At 34.3% G+C, this 26,314-nt stretch overlaps 1 protein-coding gene across 1 annotated transcript; it reads right to left on the bottom strand.

Annotated features, from left to right (window-relative positions):
* Nucleotides 1–8,725: 8,725 nt before the first annotated feature.
* Nucleotides 8,726–21,141, bottom strand: LOC132034077 (probable hexosyltransferase MUCI70). The gene is made up of 7 exons (XM_059424301.1): nucleotides 20,637–21,141; nucleotides 17,491–18,279; nucleotides 15,958–16,307; nucleotides 10,961–11,172; nucleotides 9,612–9,868; nucleotides 9,343–9,521; nucleotides 8,726–9,257 (listed from the first exon to the last, which is right to left on the bottom strand). The coding sequence occupies exons 1-7, from the start codon at nucleotides 20,881–20,883 to the stop codon at nucleotides 9,171–9,173; spliced, it is 2,121 nt and encodes a 706-aa protein (XP_059280284.1). The 5' UTR covers nucleotides 20,884–21,141; the 3' UTR covers nucleotides 8,726–9,170.
* Between the last annotated feature and the right edge of the window lie 5,173 nt (nucleotides 21,142–26,314).

The raw sequence follows: 26,314 nt of genomic DNA, 5'->3' as shown, positions 1-26,314 counted from the left end.
TTTTGTTTTATTTTATAAGTAATAAAGGCCTCGTGCTTTTGATGAATAATTTGGGGGTTTCTTTTTTTAACTTTACTGCTGCCATACTTTAGGTGAAGAACTGAAGTTTCTTTCCTTTTTACCGTTGGCAAGATTGAAATGGTTTCCTTTTTAAATTAGAAAAAGTCACATCTTAGGATAGCAAATTGAGAAAGAATGAATTTAAAGCTTGCACTATTTTAAATTTTGTTTATAGAGTGACCCTTCCAGCGGCCTGTACTTTGCCTTGAGAAAATTATTCCTTTTTCAAGAACTCTGTATAAAGTAACGCTCAATTTCCTTTTGAAGGTTTTGAATCCCTTTAAGTGAAAAGAATTGCTAAAATCAACCACAAAATAAGATTACAATCTTTCTCCTCATCAATGCCCAGGATAGTGCGCACTTAATCCTTTTAATAGACGTAATACATGCATCTATTTACTTTCTGCATATGTAAATCTTCCGGAAAGTAAATTCTCCATCAACTTATGACAATATTTCCATAAGCAGAAGTTAACGAACACCAAGATGAAGCTTGTTGTCCTTCCTCAATTTTTATTTTTTGCTTTATGCATCCAGTTTTAGAAATCTATTTGTATGATAAATCGGCGTTTTCACCGGTAAAGAGAGAAGCACACTCAACGAGAAGTCTCTCCATTTTTAGGGCTAGACCTCTAGTTAAAAGTGAAGGAATTTCATCCTTCCTCAAGTTAATCATGTATGTGCAACCACAACTAATGTTGAAATTTAGTTCTAAACAAACTAAACTGGAAACTTTACTAAGAGACGCATGCTTGAATTTTAAAAAATGAATATGAAAGTAATACGCATTGGAGTGTTATGGCGGCTGAGTAAAATCAGTTGTGCTCAGCATCTTTATCTATGAATGCATTTCAACTCAAAAAAGAGATCAACTGACCCTGAAAATACTTTAAAGGCCCTTGATTCGAATTCCCATCGAAGTTCTGATAATATATTCGAGAAAAAAGAACGAATGGGTCTAAGCTTTAAATGCGCTTCATGAAAGCTTGATACAAATAAATGAATAATCTTGTGTATAATCCTTGCTTAATCTTGAACATTATCTTTTAATAATTTTTCTGTGTTTATCAGGCTTATCCCTTTCTACAAGAGCTAATGTCAAGCACTTAAATTGCAATTTTTTTTTTGCTCAGTAATACTATTTTGAATATGAAGATTTGACTTTTAAAAGTCAAACCTATTCTCTTGAATACATTTTCTTGTTCGCTCTATTTAGTGATAAAAATAATAATGATGTCCATGAGCTACATCAATGTTAAATTTGTTTTTCAAAAATCAAATCTGATCTTATGGAGTACAACTTTTGACGTTAAACTAAATTATGGGATTCAATTTCAATGGTAAAAATAAGAAAAATTGTTATCAAAATTATTTATTCCGAGCTAAATCTTTTAAATCAAAGACTACTGTTTTTTAAAAGAAAAAAGGTGACAAGTCCCTATCAAAATTTGTAGACAATAAAAGACACAAGTTAGACAAAAAGCCACGTTAAAGTTAACAAATGTGCTTAAGCAAGCAAAGAAAAAGAGCACTTTTCAAGTGGAAAAGGATTGATTCTATATATGTGTCCTTTTGAGATAAAATCCCCTTCTTAGTAAAATCCTCCTTTTCCCCCAACACATTGCGTGACTTCTCCTCCTTGTGTTTATTTCCATTTCCTTTTTGTTTAACCAAAAGTTATAAAATTTGCCAAGGCTTTGGCTTTATCTCCAAGCATTCTTCTTTATTTGAAGTTTTTGCACGGATTGCCCTTCAAACGCACTGGTATTTGATTTTTGGTCCTGTTGCTCATTTAATAAAAATATCTAGACCTGTTTCACTCGACATAAATTCTGTAATATTTATCTCCGAAAACTGAACTGTTGCCGCTCTCGGCATAAGTTCTATAGGAATTAAGTTATGCGACATAAATTATGTGAAAGAGATATAAACTTATGCCGAACGAAATCTAAACTTATGCCGTTCGAAAAGTGCTGAAGGGCAAAAATTAAAGACCACAAATTTGAGGGGCAAAATTAAAGACCATCCCGAAATATTTATGATTATAAGTTTTGTGCTCTTATAATATACCGTTAGACCCCTTTATAACAGCGTCGTTTGTTCAGATACTTTTTGGTTGCTATAGCGAAGTGTTGTTATAGAGAAAATATATAGTAATAACATAAAGTAAAAAATCGATTTCAAAAAAAATTTAGTTGTTATAAAAGGTGACTGTTATGAAGAGGCCTAACTGTATATATAATTATCAGGTTAACCTAACCTACAATAAATATAACTTTTCATAACAAGCCTAATAAGGTAACTCGAGGAATAGAATGATAACCAATTATAACTTATAACTAGTTAAATTACACCTAGAATTTAATTTATTTATTTTTTTATTTTTTTTAACAATATCAGTATATAATTAATCTCATTTTTTATTCTCAAGGAAAAAAGGGGAAAAGCTAGTTTTGATGGTAATCTCGAACAAGGAATGTATGTATTACATCTTTCTCCTTCCACTAAATCGTCCCCCCGCCCCCCCCCCCCCCCCCCCCCCCAACCAAAAAAAATAAAAAAATCTCTTTCCACCTTACTAATTCACCTCCTCTCTACTTCTCCACCCCTTGATAATCTCCCAAAGTTGGCATCTTTCCCTTGTGTTAGAATAGGTAACTAATGGGAAGGGCATTCATGGCTTGTCTTTCTCCATTTCACCAAAGAAAATGTGTATTTCATGTTACAAATAGTGAAACTATAGCTCTCCTTGCTTCTTTCACCACTGAAATCAAGAATCTCCAATTATCACTATCCAAGAATTCTTTAACTCTTCAATGGTGCACACAAGCCATGACTCTGCTGAAAAAACTTCACTCTGAATTTCTTCTCATCATATTGGAGAAATCAAAGGTACCCTTTACATGGATCAATGATTTGTTGAATTTGTACATGAATGAGAGTTTGAACATCATGGAACTATGTAACATGTTGAAGTCATCAAGTTTTAAGTTCAATATGTATCATTTAACAGTTGATGCTACAATCAAGAATCTGAATAATTATCAGCCAGAAGCATTTGCCAAAATGCAATCAGCAGTACAAAGGGACAACAAGAGAATTCAATATGGTGGCTTGAATTATCAAGAAATGCAAAGGGATTGTTCAAGTTTGGTTTACACTATTAGAGTTGCAATGAGTTTATTATCTTTCATTCTTCTAAGTGTTTTTTTGTATCCAACTAATAATTATAAGTTGGAAGTTGATAGGATTTGTTGTAACTCTTTTCCAATCAAGTCATTCAAAGACTCAGTTAATGAACTTGCTACTGAATTTCAGAAGAGATATTTCAAAGATGGACAGAGAGGGGGAATAGGATTTTATGAGTATAAAGCAATGGAGAATGCAATAATGCAAGCAAAAGAAAAGTTAACAAGGGGATATGGAGAAGATGAAGAAGAGATAAAGAGGAACAAAGATGTTATTCTGCAGAAATCTACAGCTCTAAAGGCTGGTTTAGAGAAGTTTGAATCACAAGTTAATCAAGTATTTGAAGAGGTGCTAAAAGGAAGGAATAAGTTGCTCCACATGATTGGTAAAAGCAATGGAATTTAGATAAGTCATGCTCTACTTCTATTGTATATTTCTGAAGGGTGAGGCTTGGTATAAAGATAAAACTCTATATCTGTTCCACCATATATGCCGTTATTACAATTTGAGAGTCGAACTTCTTTACCATAATTTTCTCATTAACTATCAATCAATTATACAATTATACCCCATATGTTCCAATTTATGTGTCATAATCATACTCTCTTTTTTAGTCGATCTAAAAAATAACTTTATTTAAAAACAATATAACTTCAAATTTTACTGGCCACTCAAAATTGTGTTTCCTTTAATTATCATTCACTAATTTAAAATTTTCATTCATGAAGATTTGTCTAGAATGGGCTTTAGTGCTTATCGTAAGTCGGCCGATCACGCGGAGCAATCCTTGTTTGCTCATAGACTAGTCATGGACATTAAGGGTGTCAACCGGTTCGGGCTAAGCGGTTTTTAACCGTGCTTCGACCGTTAAACCGGAATCGGGAACTGTTAACCGGTTCAGTTAACCGTAAAATTATTTCCCGTCGATTCCAATATTTTAGAACGGGCGAAACAAACCGTAAAACCGGAACCGACGTTAAACGGTTTAACCGTGAAAATTAAAAAAAAAAAAAAAAAAAAAAGAGAGAGAAAAAGGTGGGTAGGCTAATTATTAATGGACGTTGGCAACGGTCCATTTGCAAAAATGGCCGTTGCCAAACGGCCATTTTGTTAATTTTTGGCCCCAAATTTTTTTTTTTTAACACTTTAACCCATCCCCCACCCCTATATAAACCCTTCTTCATTTTCATTTTAATTCACACCAATTCACTCTTCTTCATCTTTCTCTCAAATCTCAATCTCTCAATTATAATTATTTTGCAATAACTAGCCACAAAGTCTTATTATAGTTTCAACTTTCAATTATTAATTTTGCAATTATAATATTGTTGGTGGAGTTGGTGATTTTGCAACAATCCGAAGTAGCTTTGGTGGATTTGCAATTCTAGCCGCTTGACTTTGTTGGAAATTAATCCGGCAATTTGGTACCTTCGTTCCAACTCTATCTTTATTTTTCGCAATTTAATTCTAGCAATTTAATTTACGCAATTTAATTTGTTGTAATTTATTTTCTTGTGATTTATTTGATTGTGATTTAAATTAATTCTATTTAATAATGTCAAAGAGATTAAGACGTGGTGCGGTAGTAGTAATCGTATTGTTAGGGGTGCGCTTAATGAGGAAACATTTGTGGAAGAAACACCTAATGTAGGTATTGATGTTGGTGGAAATAATCCACTTTTAGGTCATGAGGCAATGCAACAACATTTTACCGACACTTTTAATGAAGACTTAAATGATGATGATGAAACACAACCCCCTGAAAATCCCATAGGAGATACATGTCCTGCACAATCACATACACAAGACAAACCGCCTAGAACTCGTAAGCCAACAATAAAATTTGGAAATTTATGACTAAGAATAGAGAAAGCCAATCAGCTACATGTAACATATGTGGACAAGTATTTAGTTTTAAGCAAGGAATTGGTAAGGATGGTGGAACGGGTACACTAAATTCTCATATGAGAACCAAACATATGGATGCTTGGGGAGAGCAAACGGGTTCAAATGTAGGGGGGATTCAAATGACGATAGACCCACGAACCGGTAGAAATTTTAAGTATGACAAGAAAAAAGAACGCGTAGAAATAGCTAAAATGGTAGCTTATGATTGTTTACCATTTTCCTTTCCCTCGGGTTTGGGGTTTGTTACTTACATTCAACGTTGTTATAATCCGTTATTTGAGGGTATTCCTAGAAGTACTTGTAGAGCCGATGTTATAGATTTGTTTAAAAAATATAGATTTTATTTGCGTCACGTATTTAATTCTTTAAATTGTAATGTTTGTCTTACCGCTAATTTGGGTCTTAGTATTAACCATTTAGATTTTTTTGCTATTACATGTCATTGGGTTGATGACAACTGGGTTATGCAAAAAAGAATTATAGCTTTTTTATATGACGAAGGAAAAGGTCATCACGATGGAAAATTTTTAGCCGATTCAATGTCTACTATTATGAGATTTTTTAACATTTATAGAAAAACACTTTGTATTGCTTTAGATAATGCTTCTAATAATACAAAGGCGCTTGGTCTTTTAAAAAAAGAAATAAACCCTCCTCTAAAAAATATTTTTCATGTAAGATGTAGTTGTCACATTTTAAATTTAATTGTTAAAGATGGTCTTGAGCATTTTGATGATTACGTTTCAAAAAGTTAGAAATGCTTTGTTGCGTTTCTTTTTTGTAATGCTAATAGGGGAAGAATTAGAGATTTTAAGAATGCTTGTGTGGAAAATAACCTTAGACCTAGGAAAATTCAAATAGAAGTTGAGACTAGGTGGAACTACACTTACGTTATGCTACAACAAGCATATGAGTATAGATTCCCATACAACAAGTTCACAACAAATATAATACCGATAGTCAGGATTGGTTAAATTTTATGCATTGGGAAGATGTTAAAGAATGTATTGAACTCTTAGAAAATTTTTATAATGCAACTCTTGCTTTTTCTAGACAATTTTATCCCACGGTAACCGGAATTTTAGCCTACTTAGCGGAAATAGCTAGAGTTTTACAAGAGTATAAACATAAACCCGGTTATCAAGCGGCTATTTTTGAAATGACAATCAAATTTAAGAAGTATTTTTTCCCATCCCAACTTTATTTATATTGGGTTCCCTTTTAAATCCTCGTTTAAAGCTGTCTTATACTAAAAATTTGGTTAGTCAAATTTATACATTTTTAGAAATTGAAGGGAACTCAACCATCTTTAGCTGAAGCCGACCTCGCTATTGATGATGAGTTTAGAAAAGTTTTTACTCATTATTCTAGTTTGGAAGAACGTGCAACACCCGTTGCTCCACGCCCTACTACTTCTCAAAGTAGCAAAAAGGGCTTGTCGGGTTTAAAAGTTTTACATTCACAGCCAACTTCTTCTTCTACTGCAAACTTTGATGAATATAACTTTTATTTGATGCACCCAAATGTAGATATCAACCAACTGGATGAGGTGGACGTCTTAGCATGGTGGAAGAAGTACAAGGCAAGCTATCCGGTACTTTCAAGAATGGCTCGAGATATCCTTACGGTTCAAGTATCAACCGTGGCTTCGGAGAGCGCATTTAGCCAAGGAAGACAGCAAATTGGAGACCATAGACATTCATTATCCGGCTTTAGCTTGCAAGTACTAGTGTGCATTCGAGATTGGATTAGATCGGAGCGACGCAACCAAAACTCAGAAGCGGAGGAAGGCGAAGAGGAAGAAATTGAAGATTTGATAGCTAGTGGACCGGACCAAATGGAAGACTTTGAAGATATTTCCATGACCGAATATGATGTGGGGGAAATTAACGAAATGGTTCAAAATTGGTGATTTTATTATTCTACTATTTTTGTACAACTCATGTATTATTTGCAAGTTAAAAAAAAATACAACTTGCAAATAAATGTTATCCAAGAATGAATAAAAATATGGCTCATTGAGCTTACTTCTATTTACTTGTGTTCATATTTTTACTTTTATTAAGTTAGGAATATACCTAAAATATACTAAGAATATACTTATAAGTATATTAAGTTATATAGTATACTTAAACATATATAAGTATATATAGTATATACTATATATAAGTATATATAGTATATAAGTAAGTATATATAGTATATATATTAAGTTATACATATATTTAGTATATATATTAAGTATATATAGTATATATGTATATATAGTATATATATATAAGTTATATATATATAAGTATATATAGTATATATATATATATATATATATATAGTATATATATATACATATATATAGTATATATATATATAGTATATATATATATATATATATATGTATATATATTAAGTATATATAGTATATATAGTATATATATATATATATTAAGTTATACATATATTTAGTATATATATTAAGTTATACATATATATAAGTATATGTAAGTTATATATATATGTATAACTTAATATATATATATATATATATTAAGTTATACATATATTTAGTATATATATTAAGTATATATAGTAAAACACATATTTAGTATATATATTAAGTATATATAGTATATATAGTATATATGTATATATATTAAGTTATACATATATTTAGTATATATATTAAGTTATACATATATATAGTATATATATTAAGTTATACATATATATAAGTATATATATATATAAGTATATATATATTAAGTTATACATATATATAAGTATATGTAAGTTATATATATATATGTATAACTTAATATATATATATAGTATATATATTAAGTTATACATATATTTAGTATATATATTAAGTATATATAGTATATATAGTATATATGTATATATAGTATATATATTAAGTTATACCTATATATAAGTATATATAGTATATAGTATATATATATACATATATATAGTATATATATTAAGTTATACACATATTTAGTATATATATTAAGTATATATAGTATATATATATATATATATATATTAAGTTATATATATTTAGTATATATATTAAGTTATATATATATATAGTATATATATTAAGTTATACATATATATAAGTATATATAGTATATAAGTATATATACTATATATATTAAGTTATACATATATATAAGTATATATAAGTTATACATATATATGTATACGAAAAACACTATTCTTTATTCGACTTGACTTCTTTGTTAGGTCGTTAGTCGATAAATATTTAAACTTTAATTATAAAGTTGTATAACATATGTAAATATACCTACAATATACAAATAAATACTATAATATATATATATAATACAAAAAACAAAACAAAAAACATATTTTAAACACTCCAAACCGGACCGGTTCCGGTTTGGAGTTTAAAACTGGGAACCGTTAAACCGAACCGTTAAACCGGAACCGTTAAACCGGAACGGTTAAACCGAACCGTTCGTTCGGTTAAGCGGTTCGTTTTTTTAACCGAACCGGCCGGCGGTTCCGGTTGGAACCGGTTGACACCTTTAGTCATGGTAGATGTTAAAATCGTCACAATAACCCTATAAATTGAATATGAGTAATAGTATCAATTGGTCAAATATTAGTAACAATAAATTGGCACTCTGCTTCATACAAAAAGAATACATATCGTATCAGGTATTTCACCAACTCCTGTAGCTACAAGCGAAAATGTAAAGAATTACTTCACACTAGGAGTTGGTCAAGGCAATGAAATTAATAGAATGGAAGCTGTAATTCTTGTGATGTGTTCTTTCCAGCAGAATCCCCCTTGCATTGCTTTGAGTCGATAGAGTTGAGATGTGTAACGCTTTCTCTAGAGAAAATTTTGGTAATGTACAACAGACACAATCACAACGGCTATGGCACAATGAACTCTTTCCAGCAAGCAAGTACAGTATAGCGATGCATATAACAAAAAAATGAATCATCCACCGAAAACCAGGAGGAGGTCTCTTCGCTTTTTACTCTGTCTCACGTTGAGAGATCATATTCCTCTTCTCATCTGATCTGTGACGGAACAACTTAGCTATCTTTCGCCTTTCACAATCCTACAATGCACATACCAAGTGTTAGAGAAAAAGGGAAGGTTGTCTCTTTCCAAAATTTCGATTGGAAGCAACTTAAATTTCTCACCTTGAACATGTTGAGATAAAAAGGTTTTTCTGGGTTCATCTTTCTCAACTTATAGAATGTATATGCAAAACTCAACTGATCACGGGGAGTAAACCGGTCAACCTCATTGAACCATAAACAAGAAAACAAGTTTGACATTGGCGTGTGAGCCCTCACGATAAAAGATCCTTCTGGTACATCTGTCAGAAACATGTAATGACATTTTGCCAATGAGAAAACAGAAGCAGAAAGGTATTGCATGAAATTAAATATGGAACAGTAAACCATACTGCTATGAAGAAGCTTGTTTGGATCAGATGCATTAAATCTTTGCAATCCATCAGCCTGGTAAAATGCAAATTGTTCATCTATTACAGTATGATTGTACTTGTTAAGCCTCTTGTTTTGGGCAACTTCTTCCCACACACAATGCCTGTCATAGTGATTGGAAATTGCATATTCATAGCCTTTTCGCCACAGAAAGTACTCCAAGATGAGTAGAGGATCAAGCTGCAGGCGAAGCTTGCTATCTAACCATATTGAATACCTGCATAATATCAAATGAAGTGCTTGTAAAACGTTTCGGATTTTTTTTTATTTTTTTTACGAGTTATCAAGATATTCTCCCTTTCATCTCTTTCTTCAGGGAGAGGAGCCTTAATAAGCAATTTACATCCAAGCATCTCAACTTTTTAACAAGCGAACAAAAATTTAGAAAGTTCAAGCAAACATTATATGCATACAAATGGAAGGCCCAAAAGAGAGGATAAAAGAGCAGTTTGCAAGTTACTAAAACTACGTCAAAAGTCCATCTTGCCACAACAGAGTACAGATGTCACTAATGAGTTAGATTACCTCATCGCTCACCGTTTGCTGAACCATTCCCAGATAATACTGCATTCTATTAAACGTAATGTGGTCTAAATCATATGACAGTGGGTATGCAAGGCTCCACTACATGTTGGATAAATATGGAAAGGGCAGAAAAGGGGGTAGGCAAGCAGCAAAATGAAGGCTGAGAAATGATTTTACGTCATTAACATTTTATGTTATATCTTTCCCAAATCCATCCACACAAAATAGGAATAGCAGAAACCCAGGCAAATTATGGGATCCTGAAAATAGCTACCTAAGGTTAAGAGCAACAATGAGTTAATTTAAAGTTAGCACCACAAATCATCTGAATAGTGAATATGGCATTGGCAGTTGCATAACTGACTTTTCCAGACATAGTTTAAGCGGTAAAAGTCTTTTAAATGATGAAAACAACACATTGTTTCACCACTTAAAAATGGAAAAACACTAAACCCAAAAAAGACATTATTGACTTGAAGTTCTGCTCAAACATCTTTAAAAGAAGCGTCATCAATCTAATATTAGAAAAAAGCATGCACCAATTCTTGACTAGATGAAAAAAGATGTTAATGAAACTGGTATTCTGATGCACTGGAGGAAATACGACTAGAAGCATTGAGACCTTACTTTTTTCCTTCTCTCTTCGTTCTATTATTTTTTTGATTTGGTAAACCCCTGGTTGGAAGTGAATATTGGGTGCTAACTAGCGATAGCATGGTATCATACAAGAACAATATAAGCAATAACATACCACAAACAAATATACAAGCTTGTATCCAGTTACCTGGCTGAAGTAAAGAGCCGATGAGACAATAACTTTGGTATCTTTCCCACTCTCCGCATATCAGAAAAAGGAAGATTCTTTACCACAACGATCTTCCATAAACCTATAAAGCCCATGCTGTCTGGCATCTTACCTTCAGCTGTAAGAGTTTTTAGAGTAGCTTCATCCACAAACATAACGAAGCAAACATTTTTCTTTGATATACGGGAGACCTGGAAAAGGAATTTAAATTAAGAAAATGTCGTACAATGCAGCTAATGATAAGTTTAGGTAAAAATAATTCAGAATCTCGTTTAGCAACAACAAAAGCTATTTACAGAACCAGAAACAGGTGAATCACAGTAGTCTGCTATCCTTCTTTTCTTCTTTTCATAAGTAGGTCATCCGCAAAAGACTCTACATTCTATAAAATAGTTACCCTTCTAGATGCATTATAAACCTAACCAAAATAAGCTAGAAGCAACGTTTTTCAGAAATGGTGCTGTAACTGGTTTAACAAAGAAGTTGCCACACACAAAGAAGTTGCCACACAACTGGTTGGCTTACATGTCTATTTTTCACAAAGAAAAAAATGGTTAAACTGGAAAAATCCAAAAACCTGTAGAACCAGTTGTGACTCTCTGAGCTTTTCATGTTCTTTCGGTCTTTCCTTCAGTTTTGAGTTTCATTCTTGAATATAAAGACTGCAACCTGTAGAACCAGTTGTGACTCTCTGAGCTTTTCATGTTCATTCGGTCTTTCCTTCAGTTTTGAGTTTCATTCTTGAATATAAAGACTGATCCAAATTAAATACAAATTTTTAACATGGCTAAGAAGTTACTCTATCTTGAAGGAGAATTGGAAAAGTGAGAGAGAGAAGAGCAAAGCAAGGACAAAACTGCTTACGGTGCTAACAAAGGCCTTCTCAGCTCTATTGGTCAATATCGAGAAAGCTAGTTTGGGAGAGATGTATATTGGTCTGATTTTCTCACATTTACATAGCAAGGCTCGAGGATAGAGATAAGAGAGATAGGATTCTGGTGGGGTGATGAAGTTGAAATGACAGGGTGAAATAAAAGGGAAAGATACACAAAAGAAAGATAAAAGAGTTTGATGGATAGACGTGGTACTCCACCTGGGGAAAACACTCTCTTGCTAAAGCCAATCTAAATTATTTTATTATTTTCAATAAAAAAACCATTATCTTATTCCACCCCAGTTTGACCGGTGATTAACTGGCCAAACCAGTAAAATGTTGACCAGCAAGGCTTATGGTTTGACCTTCAGTCAGCCTTAAGAACATTGCATAGAAGAATAAATAGGCTCACAATCTCATCTGTAACACTGTACTTAATGTGGCTATTTATACTAGGCTCACATCTCTATTTATTCTTCTATGCCTAAGGCCTTATGTGCAAAGAAACAGATATGCTAGCCATTTGCTCATTTACTGAAAAGATTTTTCGAAGTTGCAGTGCTTCGTGTTAAATGTGTCTGGAGCAGATTGGAAACTGCCAAACAGCATGATCAACTAGAATTCTAAAGATTGGGGCCGGGCGGGCAGTGAAGGCTCATTTAGTAGACAGCGAGCGAGCTGCAAGCACCTACTCCTATCAAAATGAAAAGCAGCAAGCGGAACTTGAACTTGAAGAAGCGAGCCTCTATCAGAGATAGCCACTAGGCTCACATCTCTATTTATTCTTCTATGCCTAGGGCCTTATGTGCAAAGAAACAGGTATGCTAGCCATTTGCTCATTTACTGAAAAGATTTTTCGAAGTGCAGTGCTTCGTGTTAAATGTGTCTGGAGCAGATTGGAAACTGCCAAACAGCATGATCAACTAGAATTCTATTTTATATGAATACTTTCCAGTAAACAGACTAGCACATGCACATTTGTATCTTCAAGAATAAAACATGTTCCCTCTATTCTATTTTAAAAGGCCACAAGATCTATTTGAAAATGACACCTTTCTATATTTGAAAGCGCTAATTTTAAGGGTACTTTTTATATGTTACATCTATTTAGCCTATGTAAAGAAATGGATCTTGAGCCTAACTCAACCCAAAAGCTAGCTCAAGAGGGGAGATCACTCAAGACCATATAAGGAGACCACCAATTCCTTTTACATCCGATGTGGGACTCTTCAACACCCCGCCTCACATCCAGGGCCAGACATCTGGAGCGTGGCAATTTAATATGACACAAGAATTGGGATGGGTCCTACTCTGATACCTGTAAAGAAATGGATCTTGAGCCTAACCAACCCCAAAAGCTAGTTCAAGAGGGGAGGATTGCTCAAGACCATATAAGGAGACCACTCATCCCTTTTTCATCCTATGTGGGACTCTTCAACAGCCTATGTATCAACAGTTTCTTTTCTTGAACTTTATGTCGAGTCAAACATGGTCATCTATTTTGAAATGGAAAAAAGTAATTGAAAAGCTAGCCCTGAAGCAAAGACCATGTAGATGCTCTTTTTTTGGATCTTACGTTTCCAAATAAAAGAAGAAAGCAGAAATTTTAAAAGCATGATATTGACAATATAAGACCGGTAAGGAGTTCGATTCGTCTAAGAGGTAACTTACCGTTAGAGAAAATAGACTTTAGACAATGTAAAAGGATGGGGGTATTTATCAAGAAAAGTAACCACGATAAGGGTCTTGCTAATAAATGGATGGGTGAAATATTTAAGGAGATCACAGCTGGAGGTATCTGAAGTGACTTATTAAATGAGGAAAATAATTTCATGATGTGCGGAAAAGGACATACGAGCATTATGTCGAAAAGTAGAGAACCTACAACAAGATATCATTCTCAACAAAAGACACCCAATCATTTATACAAACACGGACCTTATAGGTACACAAAAAGAGACTAGAAACAAGAAGTTATTCTTTATATGGTCATCCTGCAGCTTTCAAACACTCTCCTATTTGTCTCCTCTCATATACCCTGCATGAGGACTACAGGGGCAACATCCCAACAGCTTATGTCGTATTTTCCTTCTTATAAAGGCCCAGCTGTGCAGGACCTCTTCAATTGTGCCGGATATAGCTAACCATACTACAAACCAATTCAGGATCATCGACACAAGTATATCTACCCGATAATGTAGCAAGAGGCTACATCTTCACCCGAACATAAAATTACCAACTAACAAAAGTAATCCTCCTCTTCTTCAGGTTTTCAGCCGGCATACTGCTCCCTTCGCTGCGGATATGCAAAGAAGCACATCTTTCTTGGGCCCTAGAAGTCCAAACAGATAGGTGTGGTAAACTCGACTTTTACGGTGGTTTGAGTTAAACTGAGAACGTATCATCTCTCCTTGCTCCCATCCCCATGAAAACGGGCCAATATGTGATATGGTCTGCTGCTTATAGAGGAGTTCCACCAAGCTTTCGAATTTGTCAATCCCTCAGTCTAGTAGATTCCTACTAATATCTTAAATCCCAATGAATCCACCACTTATGAGTCCCTTGAATCTATTATACTGTCATCTCTCTCTGGCTTGAAAACTAAGTATAAGAGAGAGAAGGCAAGCCCCAACACATTCTCTCACACCAACTGTGACCCTGTACTAATCATGCTTACCCTAAATGAAATTTAGCTATTGAACTCTTCCTACACCTTCATAATGCTCCTCCATGGTCTGCACCCGAATAGTAGACTGATTCTTTTTATAAGAAAAGTCCCTTTGTCTCAATTTATGTGAAGGTGCTTGAGTGGACATGAAATTTAAAAATAAATGAAGAATTTTGACACACAAGCTAAATAAATGCAAAGTACCAAAATTGCCCTAACTACCAGTAATTAGTTAGTGGTAGTTGCACATGTCTTTTCATTCTCTCTCTCCTACAGAAAGGATGAAGTTTCATATCAAGTGGTCCAACAAGTCATGTCATTGAGGATAAAATTTGGATGCAAATTTTAAAAAAATTACCAAACAGAGAAAAGTGTATTCTTTCTTGGGACTATTAAAAAGGAAAGTGAGTCTCATGAAATGGGAAGAGGAGATAAAAACGGAAGAGTGATATTTTTAGTCCTCCATCCCGCGTTCAGACAGCCATAAAGCCTACTAATCAGGAGGTATCCGAAGTGATAAGTTTGGAATACAATTAAAACCGATATACTAGTGGTAAAAATTATTCAAGGAACAGAAATAAACTAAAAATTTCTTACATAAGTATTACTCCCTCTGGATCAAAAGAGTGTCCACTTAGCCTTTTTAAGCCTTGTTTTTTTCTTGGGTCAAAACAAGTGTCCACTTATCAAATCAAGAAAGAATTAACCTTATTTTTTCAGATTTGCCCCTATTAAGTGCTATGTGATTAAATGCCAATACCTGTTTAATTGGCGGCAGTTTAGTCTAATACCTTTTTTTTTCTAGGACGTTGTATTTTCTTAAGGGGTGTACAAATGACTAAATGGACACTCTTTTTGATCTGGAGGGAGTAGTTTGGATTTTTTGGACAAAGTAATAGTTTCGAATGACTTGGGAAAACACCCTGTACATAGGAGGTACCCCAAAAGTACAAACGCCTTATCAAAAATGTGACTATTTATATGTTTTTCTTTCTTTTTCTTTTTCTGTTGGATGCAGGGTGCTATGCTAAATTCCTTCTTAGTCAACTGCCACAATGGCTTATTATTTTTTAAGTTGGAGAATGCGAATTAGGAGCTACGTTATATTTTTTTTTTCTTTAAGCATATGAACATCTTACATGAATACATCTTGGTAGGGTTTACCCTAAGGATCTAAATGAGATTAAGCACTATTCTACTAGTAAACCTTCTTTTTCTCCTGTTAGCTTTTGACCGGTTTAACAAAAATGTGCATGAGTTCCTCATAGTAACAACATGAAAAAAATGATTTTGCTATGTGTGTACCCATATACACATAGACAAAGTTTCGTGAGTTAGTATCCCTGGAAAAGAACATCTAAAGTTGTTATCTCAGCCCAAAACTATGAAACTAAAATGTGTACAGGTCAAAAAGGGAAAGGAATTTGTTCATACCATTTTGCCCACTGGTATTCTCAAGCGATCTGAATTTCCGAAGATGCATGAAACTACAGCAATGTGACAACTGCTAATGTATTTTGCATCATCTTCTGCCAAGTCAAATCCAGTACTTGAAGTTCCTTCAGGACCTCCAACAAAACCACAGTTTATTTTCTGATTGCGTGCAAGAAAAGATTCTTCCCGTTCTTCCAGACTCTGATGCCCAGCAAATCTTGGTTCCCAGTTTGCATCGTCAACAGGCTTGTCCTCTCTTTCCGTGTACTGCAACGAAAACCTTGAAAACTTTCGACTTTCCAAAGGTTCCACAAGAAGAGCACTAGCGTTCAAAATTTTCATCTCACAAGCTGCAATCGTAAAGCATGACTATTTAAGTCCCAAGTGAAAAGGGGTGAGGTGGGCTGATGTCCAAGATTTTGCAGATAAACTCATTGTATTACAACAACATACCCAGTGTACTCCCACAAGTGGGGTCTAGGAAGTGTAGGATGTAAGCAGACCTTACCCCTACCTTTGTGGGGTAGAAAGGCTGTTTCCGATATCAAATTGCTAAATACCAGAAATTATAGAAATTCCTTATGTTTGGAAATCCCGAAATCTGAAAACAGATGTCTCATACAAGGGACAAAAAAAGGTTTGAATCCTGTCTTGCTGCTTTGTCAAGATCCAAAAATCTATACTTGACATGAAAAACTGCTAATACGCTCCAGCACCAGACCATGATGATTGTGACAAGCAAGGATGAAATCACAAATCCAGCTAGCAGATTTAGCAGGCTGAAAAGTGAGTACAGTGAGATGGCTAGAATAAGAGATTTTTGAGCAACGTCAGTCTACTTCTTAGACGAGATTTATCACATAATAGTGTACTCTAATACCTAAATTTTTGATGACCAATATACTCTGCTACCTAACTTCATGATTTTTTTTTTTTTTTGATAAAGACCTAACTTCATGATTATTATACAAATTACTAACAGTATCTGAAGTGCTGATGACGTACTACTATCATTAGCAGCTCAATATGCTTTACATAAAGATGCAAAGCTACATCTCTCTCTTGTTTCTTTTTTTCCCTCGACTGCATACAACTAAATACAAGTAGCAGTTATTAGCTTGATGTCCCAATCCTATAGATTACCTCAGCTAAAATCTTTCTCTAAATCTAGCAAAATATCCAAGATTAGACTCTTATTGACCTCCTCAAGAAAGCTCAAATTGTAAATATATACTATGAGAACTATTCCAGCATATAGAGGTTGGATATCAAAACTGCCTTATCTTTTATATTAAAAGTAATAAGGAGCAAATTTTATTAGGTAGTTATACAAGAACTAAGGGGCAAAGAACACTTAAGCAAGTCCCTATGATAAATGTTCCAATGTCCCCAAGCGCATCTCTTCTCTGTTCATGTTAAAATCAAAAAGTTCAAACATCAAGTTGACTCAAGGAATACAACACATTGTCTGAAGACCAAACAATCATAAAAATAAAATCACAGGGCACCAACTAGAATAGGAAATAACATTACCATGCTTCCTTGGCTTCCTTCTGGATACTGGCCGCTTCTCTGACGAAGACTTCTTTGAGGGGTGACCTTCAATGAAGCTGACACGTCCAGTGTTTGCATTAGATTTTGGGTGATGAGAACTTGAAGAAGATTCCTTATTGGAAACGTCCTTGGACGTTTTACCAGCCTCTTTGGCATGATTTTGATTTTTATTTCCAGCAACATGCGTATCGGAAGAATGTCTCTCATTTATGTCCTGGGATTCGGCAGCAACAGTATGATCCCAATCTTCATGTCCAACATCATCATATCCGTCTGTATGTGCATCTTCTAAGTCAATTCCATCATCATATCCATCATCAGCATCCACCATTTCACTTTTCTTTCCCTTGTTAGCATCATCCAATTGCTGGTCTGTCAAATGATGTCCATCTTGTGAGTGCCCAGCATTCTCCAAGGAAGCTTGATATTTGGCTTCATATTTTTTCAACTCATCGCGTCCAGCTTCATTGTATAAACCATTGCTACCATGATGCAATCCTTTTGAAAGCGACTTCTTATCACCTCTCTTCTCATGGGGAGGACTTTGCCCCTTATCCAAGTCACTATCTGGATTCCGCTCCAAATCCTCCTCATTGTAATCGTCATCCCTTCTCCTGTCATCCTTATCCCAATAACGAGAATCCCGGCCATGACTTACTGAACCATGTCCAAATTGGAGAACCTTCCCTTGTGTCCGTGTCACATTTGTAAGAAAATCTGAATCATTTTCCGCATCACCATCATCTTGCAAGTGATTATTATCTAACTCTGCAACAGCACACGGGGAAACTGTCTAAATATTGGAGAATATATTTCTAAACCGGAACTGGAAGATTTTAGCCTAATTGTCCAAAACAATGAAAACAGATACAGCTAAACACTTTGCAGATTTTGCTTGTTCGAACTGTTTCTTTATATTTACATCCATAGTCAACCTTTTTTGAATTCTTGACTGTAACAAGTTAATTAGAGCATTTAGCTTTACATTTATTTATTTTTGGTAACCCAAAAATCCCCGAGGGCACGCATGGTTTGGAACTTGGTAGATAATGGGCCCGCCCGTCTACCCTCGGGATTCGGACTCATGACGTACGCGTAATCCACATCACGTGCTATACTCTCACCACTAAACCAAATCCCTGTGGGCGCATCTAAGTTTTACATTTATTATGTTTCATCTTTAATCGCAAATTTCTACAAATGGATAAGGAAAGTTTCAAGAGATACACAAATTCTAGATCATGAACCCAAATTCATAAATCATTCCAATTTTGCCAATTCTTTGCTCAGAGATAAATACTTTGCTTCATAAACTCAAATTAAACTATGCTTTTTACTTATTTAAAGTAAAAGTCGATTCATACTTGAAGACAGGATATTAATTTGGGATGCATCCCGGAAGCTAATATATCTCGTGCACATGTTGGGGCTTTAACTCCCACATCATATTACTACTCTCACATCCATTCTATGGAACTCACTGGATATTTATTAGCAAAGCACTCTTCAATGTCAATCATCCTATTTTAATTATGTGTTATATTTTCATCTATCATGTCATTCTTCCTAAAGGTTGAGCCTAGTTATCTGAATAGTCTGCACTTAGGTACCACAATCCGTGTAATCTTACTTTACCTTCAATTTTCTTGTGACTAAATTTGCAGTGCATATACTTACTTATTTAACTCAGCATATAATTAAAACCCCTTACTCTCAAGAGTGCTTCTCCACAGCTCCAGCATTCATTTAGTTCACTCAGCGAGTTTTGTCAATTAATACACCATACTCTACAAGTAACATGTACCGTAAAACTTAATAAGCCCAATTTTTGTTAAATAAAAGCTCATAGTTACTGATCAAATCATCGACATTTTCTTAGCGTTCTGGTCAATTGTGAACATTCAACCTCATAATAAGGTCATAAAATGACATTCCTAACTCAGTGATACTTAAATGTAGTCTAATCTAAGAAACTATATCAAATACAAAGACTGATCTTCTTACTTCAGTTTAACACGATTTCAACTACCGGAAAACCAAACTACTTATAACAGCAGAAAAGGCCTCATTAATTTATCATTACCACTTTGGCACAAATCATTAAACCTCCAGTTTTGATAAATAAATAAACTATGAAATATTACCCAAAAACACTCCGAAAACCCAACAAAATCTAGCATTTCACATTTCCCCCCAAAAACAAAATAGTAACAAAATTTGTAGTCAATTGCGGTAACATATAAGAAGAAATTATACATGTATAACAAAATTCGTACTCTCGTTTTCACCACATTAATCTCTTTCCACATTTATTGAGTAAAGGTAAAGGTGGAAACTGAAAATTAATTTTCTAAAATGATAACTACTCTCTCTGCCCATTTGTACTTGTCCTGTATTGACTTGGCACAGGAGCCATAAATAGAAGGCTGAAGTGGTGAAAACACCCCTAAACTTGGCACGTTTTCGTACTTTAGTCCCTGAACTATTGACCTTCTTAAAAACACCCCTAATATTGGCAAACTGAATTTAAATTCACCCCATGTTGCCACATGGCACAGCAAGAAAATGCCAAGTGGACAGCGCGTGGATTCACGTTGCTGAGGTGTCCTAACACGGGGTGAATTTAAATTGAGTTGGCCAAGATTAGGGGTGTTTTTAAGAAGGTCAATAGTTCAGGGACTAAAGTATGAAAACGTGCCAAGTTTAGGGGTGTTTTCACCACTTCAGCCTAAATAGAATGGCAATTCTACTATATCACCCTTGATTATTACTAAGTCATCTAATGATTGAAATCAATCAAACATACTTTAAAAGTTGTGCAGTGAAGTTTACAACCCAATAATTAATAACAAGGGTAAAACAGGTATGTAATGGCAAATTATCTCTTCATTTTCCAAACTGGACAAGTAAAAATGGACAGAGGGAGACCATCTATTTTTAGTAAGGACGACAAGTAAAATGGACCAGAGGGAGTAGAACATCCAATATGCCAATGCTTAGTTAGCTAAAACTTTCAACTCCCCAAAAGAACTCTAAAAACCCAACAAAATCTAGCATTTCCAAATTTCCCCAAAAGCAAAATTCATAGTAAATTGTGTGTGGTAACATAAAAGAGATAATGTTACCTGTATTTTGAGAAGTGAAGTAAAAGAAAGCAGAGACAGAAACAACGAAGGCAACGAAGAGTATAATAATGATAGCACCAATCGAGATCTTGCGGCTACTCGACTTTAATCGACGGTGGTGATGATGCTTATTTGAACGAATCCCTACAGAGATATGATCCGATGCGACGCCGCCATTCCGTACAACTCCACCACTACCATTGTTTGTAATACCTAAAGTACCCCCTGATTGTCTGTACTGAGCCATTCCTGCATTATGGTTTTTCTAGGGGTTTTTGAGTCACCGGAAGAGTGGTGGACTGTAGATCGGAGTGGTGTTGTTTATTCAATATATTCAATATGGTTTTGATTTAGTTTATTATTACTACTATTAGAAAGAGGAGAATGTGTCCTTCAAAAAGCAAAAATGGTAAACAGAAAACTCGTGTTGTCCTTTTTTCTGAAAAACAGTGGATTCCGCGCCGGGGTTACATATAAGTACTACCTTTTCCCTCACTTTTTTACTCCGTTTCTGGACATTAGAGCCCGTTTGGATTGGCTTATAAGTTGACTTATGTTCGTTTTATTTTTTTGAGTGTTTGGTACAAATTAAAATGTCATTTTGTCTTAAAATAAGGTTCCTCAAAAAATAATTGGATCCATTTAACTTAGTTTATCTAAAAGCGATTATAAAGTGAAAACAACATAAGCCAAAAATAAGTTGGATACCCCAACTTATTTTTTACTTATAAGTTTGCAAATGTTTATAAGCCAATCCAAACGGGCTCTTAGTACTCTCAAAATATGTCTAGTTAGATCCAAAATATCACCCAATAGATCTTTGCAAGATTATTTTATTAGCTGGAGAGGAATAATTTTTGTCCTCTATTTTAATATTTTGCCAAAAATAGTTTTGTCATTATTGATTAAGTGGATTTATTTATTTTCATTAAGATTAACACGTCTGAATCTGAATGCACATATAAATTATTCAGATGTTGTCTTTAGATCTGAATACTGAATTATTAAGACTGTTTGTCTTTTAACATCTGAATGTGTATAATGTATTTATTTAAATATAATAAATATACAATTCAAATAAAAAGTAACCAATTAGAAATAAATATAAATATAATACAATAAAATTATTATTTTATTAAAAAATGAAACATTTATGTTCGCTAATGACTTCCGTGGAGATGCTTTGTAATGGCGGATAGTTGTGATGATGGAGATGGTTGATGTTAGTATCGATCGGCGCGATGGTGGCGGTTGGTAGTGGTGGTGGCTAAAGAATATGTGGTGGTTTACGATGATATTGGTGGTAGTTTTGGCGGCGATACTAGTTATGATGGTACGAGTGGTTGGTAGTAAGATTGGGCCGCAACGATGGTAGTGGGCGATGGTTGTGGTGTTAGCGACAACGATGGTGGCTGTTAATATAATTATAATGATGGAAGTGGTAGATGTGGTAACGACTGACAGTAATGGTTATCAGCGGTGGTGGTGGTGGTTGGTGGTTGGCGACGATGGTGGTGGGTGACGGTTTGTGATGGCAGAGATGTGGTTAGTGGTAGTGGGTGGTAGGGGAGTGGTGTGTGTGTGTGTGTGGGGGTAGAGAGTGGGTGGGTAGTGGGGTGGGGGTTGGGGAGGAAGTTGGGAGGGTAAGGACGGTTGTGATGGCAGAGATGGCTAGTGATGGTGCGGTGGGGTTGGGGCGGAGGAGTGGGGGGGGGGAGGGGGAGTGGTTTATCTTCCCGGACAATGATAGTGGTGGTTTTGATAGCGGAGGTGGTTAGTAGTGGTGGGGTGAGGGTGGAAAGGAGGTAGGGGTGGGTGGGGGGGGCGAGTTGAAGGGGTGGGTGGGGTTAGGAGGGTGGGATGGTGTGGAGCTGGTGGTTGTTGACAGAGTAGAGGTAAATTATTCATACAAAAATACATCTTAACATATTAAGATTTTGTTCAAGATTTTTTAGGACTAAATAAATGCTTAGATCTTAATTTAAATAAATGCACTTAATGAAATGATTTAGCCTTCTATTAAGTGAAAAAAAAAAAAAAAGAGGAGGACTAAGGGACCAATTCTACTCATAACCTATTCGAATTGAGATAATTTTATCAAAACCAATAAAATTGATTCTCTAGCCATTTTTAATATAATATTATAAATCATCCCTGCATTTTTTTTTCATTTGCTTTGTCACTGAATGATGGAGCAAAAATGACGAAAAACAGTTCCTTATGTTTTTGTAGGTTCGAAATAGTTCCTTATGTTTTGGTAGGTTCGAAATAGTCCCTTAAAAATACTTCTGAACTGTTTTGATCCTTCAGATTTATCTAGAGTGAACAATTTTGGTTTCATCAATTTAGTTTGTTAGATTTGAGTAGAACTATAAGAAAAATTTAACCAAAAAGTATCATCAAATTCTAGTAATTACAACACAAAAGTTGCATTAGACACCAAAAATAGCATAACTTCGGCCTAAAAAAGTGTACCAAACTCAAGAATAGACCAAAAATGCAAAAATTACGCCTCCTAAGTATTATTTCTGGCTAAACTTTTTCTTTCTCAAATTCTATCAAATCTAACTGATAAAGTTTGTTAAATATTTAACAGAAATAAAAAAATTAATTTTGACAAACTTAAAGGACCAAAACTGCTCGTAAAATATATTTAAGGAAATGCTTTAAATCTATACAAATATAAGGAGCCATTTTCTTTTCTTGAGTAACGAACATTGGATCAAATTCTTGTTCTTGCTTGCTAATTCAATTTTCTTGAGAAAGTATTTTTTTCCTATTGTCCTTCGACAAAAAATATATATGAAATCCACACCGTATACATAGTTAAATTGAATATCTAATGTACGCTGATAAAGAGATCAAATCTATCTATAAATTTGTATAATCCTGAAAATAAGGAGTGATGTAATACCCCGCTATGATTAAGGATTTTGTTTATATTCGTTCTCATGCTTTTCTCCCTCATTCTTTTCATTTAATTCATTCACTTTAAAAAGTCAAAGACGCAACATAAAAGAAATAATTATTCCTTAAAACTCCTATTGAAAGGATGGATCCATACGTCTCTATCATAATAATTCATTTATTTATATGATGAAATAATTGCTTCTACTAAACTCCTATTAAATAAACAAAAATCCTATGTCACTTCTTCCATAATTCCATGGCCTTGTGTGTCAGTAAAGTTGGCTTGATGAAAGCTCTAAATGAGAAAAGTATTGAGACAACTGATAAATATATAAAAATGCTACTACTGTGGATCTCTTTTTTAATTAATTGACTTTCTCTTTGCGTTTTTTTGCTAGGTTTTGCAGTTTTTTCTTCAATTTTCTCCATGCGTGGCTTGTTAGTTTATTTGTCTATTTTAATTCTGAAAGATATCTTTTGCACATGAACGTAATTTAAGACAGTTATCTCTTATTTTGAATGCTATTTTTATGCATGCGTAGTTTGAGAAAATAAGCTTACATAATTTAATTTCAGGACATGAAGCTTTTCCATTAATGAAATAGAAGCAAATTTTTTGGGACAATTGCACTATTGCTACGGACTTGCGGATAGTAAAATTTTAATAGAGTAGTATTTAATGTCATGTCATAAACTATAATGCCGTATTAGCCTCGTATTACTTCTACTTCATCAAGAGTCCGGAACCTACATGACCCAAAAAACAAAGAGGAAAATGATTAAAGTACTTGACTTTTTTTTTTTTGTGACAAAAAGTACCTTTAGCGTACAAATTTTGTGCTTAAAAGAGACCGACAGGATCGAGTTAACTACTTTAACGCACAAAAATTGTGCACACTTAGTCCATTTCTTCATTTTCTCCATTTCACGCTTACTCCACACTTTGGCAAAAACTTAGTCATGTCTCAAGAGTCGAGGCCTCAATGTTTTATGGGCATCGCGTTTGTTTGTGCGGAGAACACTGTAGGCTCAAAACACCCTAAAATCCCAAGTAGCCTTTTTTCGGGTTGTAAAATGCCCGAAGTAAGTTTTTTGCCATTTTTATAGAGCATAATTTTGCTTAAGTAGTTATTCACGTATAATTAGGTTTAACTGCATTATTTTTTAGTTAATGCATAATTTTGTTTTGAGTATGTAGAGGTCTTTATTTTGTACAATCAATTTAGGATGTCACACAAGTTAGTAAAAAGTGAATAATAAAGATTAAGGCCTCTTTTGTTTGCACTTAATGAAGGTCTGAATCTGAATGATTCAGATCTCAATTCATTAAGTGCATTTATTTTTATTAAGATCTAACCACTTAATACATCTTAACATATCTGATTCGGTCAGATCTTGAATAGAGTCTGAAAATCATTCAGACCCATTGCTTGCGTCTTTTACTTTTTTAATGTTAAATTCTACAATACACTTTTTTGTCTTCTCCAATTTTATCTCCTCTGTAGATCACCCAAATCGACCATGGCTAAGAATTTCTAAACCTGCCTCTTCATCTCATCTCTCTTCTCTATTGTCGGTTCTAAAACAAAGGAATTAAGAAACAATCTCCATTTTTGACCATGCTTCTTCCCGATCATCACTCCTCCACTGGGGCCTAAGATGTATAATTGAAATTCATTGCTAGAAAAAATACCAATGACATATAACCAAATATCAATACATGGATAACTACTACGAACAAGATCTAGAAAATCCACCCACCACCACCTTGACAGTGGTAATCTTTTATTGAGCTATGCGGCAAAAATGGTGGGTCTGTTAATAAGAGTGGGTGGTAGAAATTGTATCAATTTCTTCTTTTTCGTCTTTAAAATTTGAGTTTAGAGAAGGATTATTGTGGAATCTGAAGTTTCAAATTTGCTGGTTGATTACTCGAGGGTTACAACATTGGTACTGAAGATGGTTCAAAGCTCTTTTTATTTATTATTATTATTATTATTATTATTTTGTTACCATTTTTGTGTCACCTTTCCTTTCGTATTTCAAGAGTCAAACAAGTTTTGTTTTGGCTGTAATTTTTTCATGTCTTTTAAATATTTTGAATTGTTAATTATTATGGCGTATGAATGATTTTATTTTTTTAAAAAATTAGAGATTTTATGTCCAAATTTGCGGGCAAAGCTAACAAATTTGACTTTCGAAATTCGAACAGTACCGCATAAATTAGGACGGAAGGAATAATAAATTGGAGATAATACTCAAAATACCCCCAACGTTTGACCAAAATCCCAACTACACACCTAACATTTGCGGGGGTCCTATTACCCCCCTGAACAAATTTTTTCAGTATCAAAATGCCCGCTTTTTCATGTGGTGGCGATCTCGCCAACTCCCGAATATTAATGGCGCTTGTCCACACGCGCACGGCCCACGGTGCCACGTGTTTAATTTTGCCCCATTTTTTATTAATTTACCCCCCTTCCTCCATCCATCTACTCTTCTTGTTCAAAAAAAAAAAAATCTCTCAATTTTTCATACTCCATTTTTATTAAGGATACGAAAAGCCATACCCAATTCTCCTTCATCATTCATCATCATTATCATCATCATCGTCATCTTCATTCGTTGAAAAAAAAAAAAAAATCACACCAACTGCCAAATCTAATCCAAACAAACCAAATGTGAAAGGAAGCTTCCTAACACCAAATAGAACAAAGTTCATCCATTAATTTGATTAAAAATCAGAATTTAGAAACCCATTGGGGTTC

Source organism: Lycium ferocissimum, chromosome 10 (genome assembly GCF_029784015.1).
Source record: "Lycium ferocissimum isolate CSIRO_LF1 chromosome 10, AGI_CSIRO_Lferr_CH_V1, whole genome shotgun sequence".
Taxonomy (NCBI): Eukaryota; Viridiplantae; Streptophyta; class Magnoliopsida; order Solanales; family Solanaceae; genus Lycium; species Lycium ferocissimum.
This window is presented reverse-complemented; position numbering and strand designations above follow the sequence as displayed.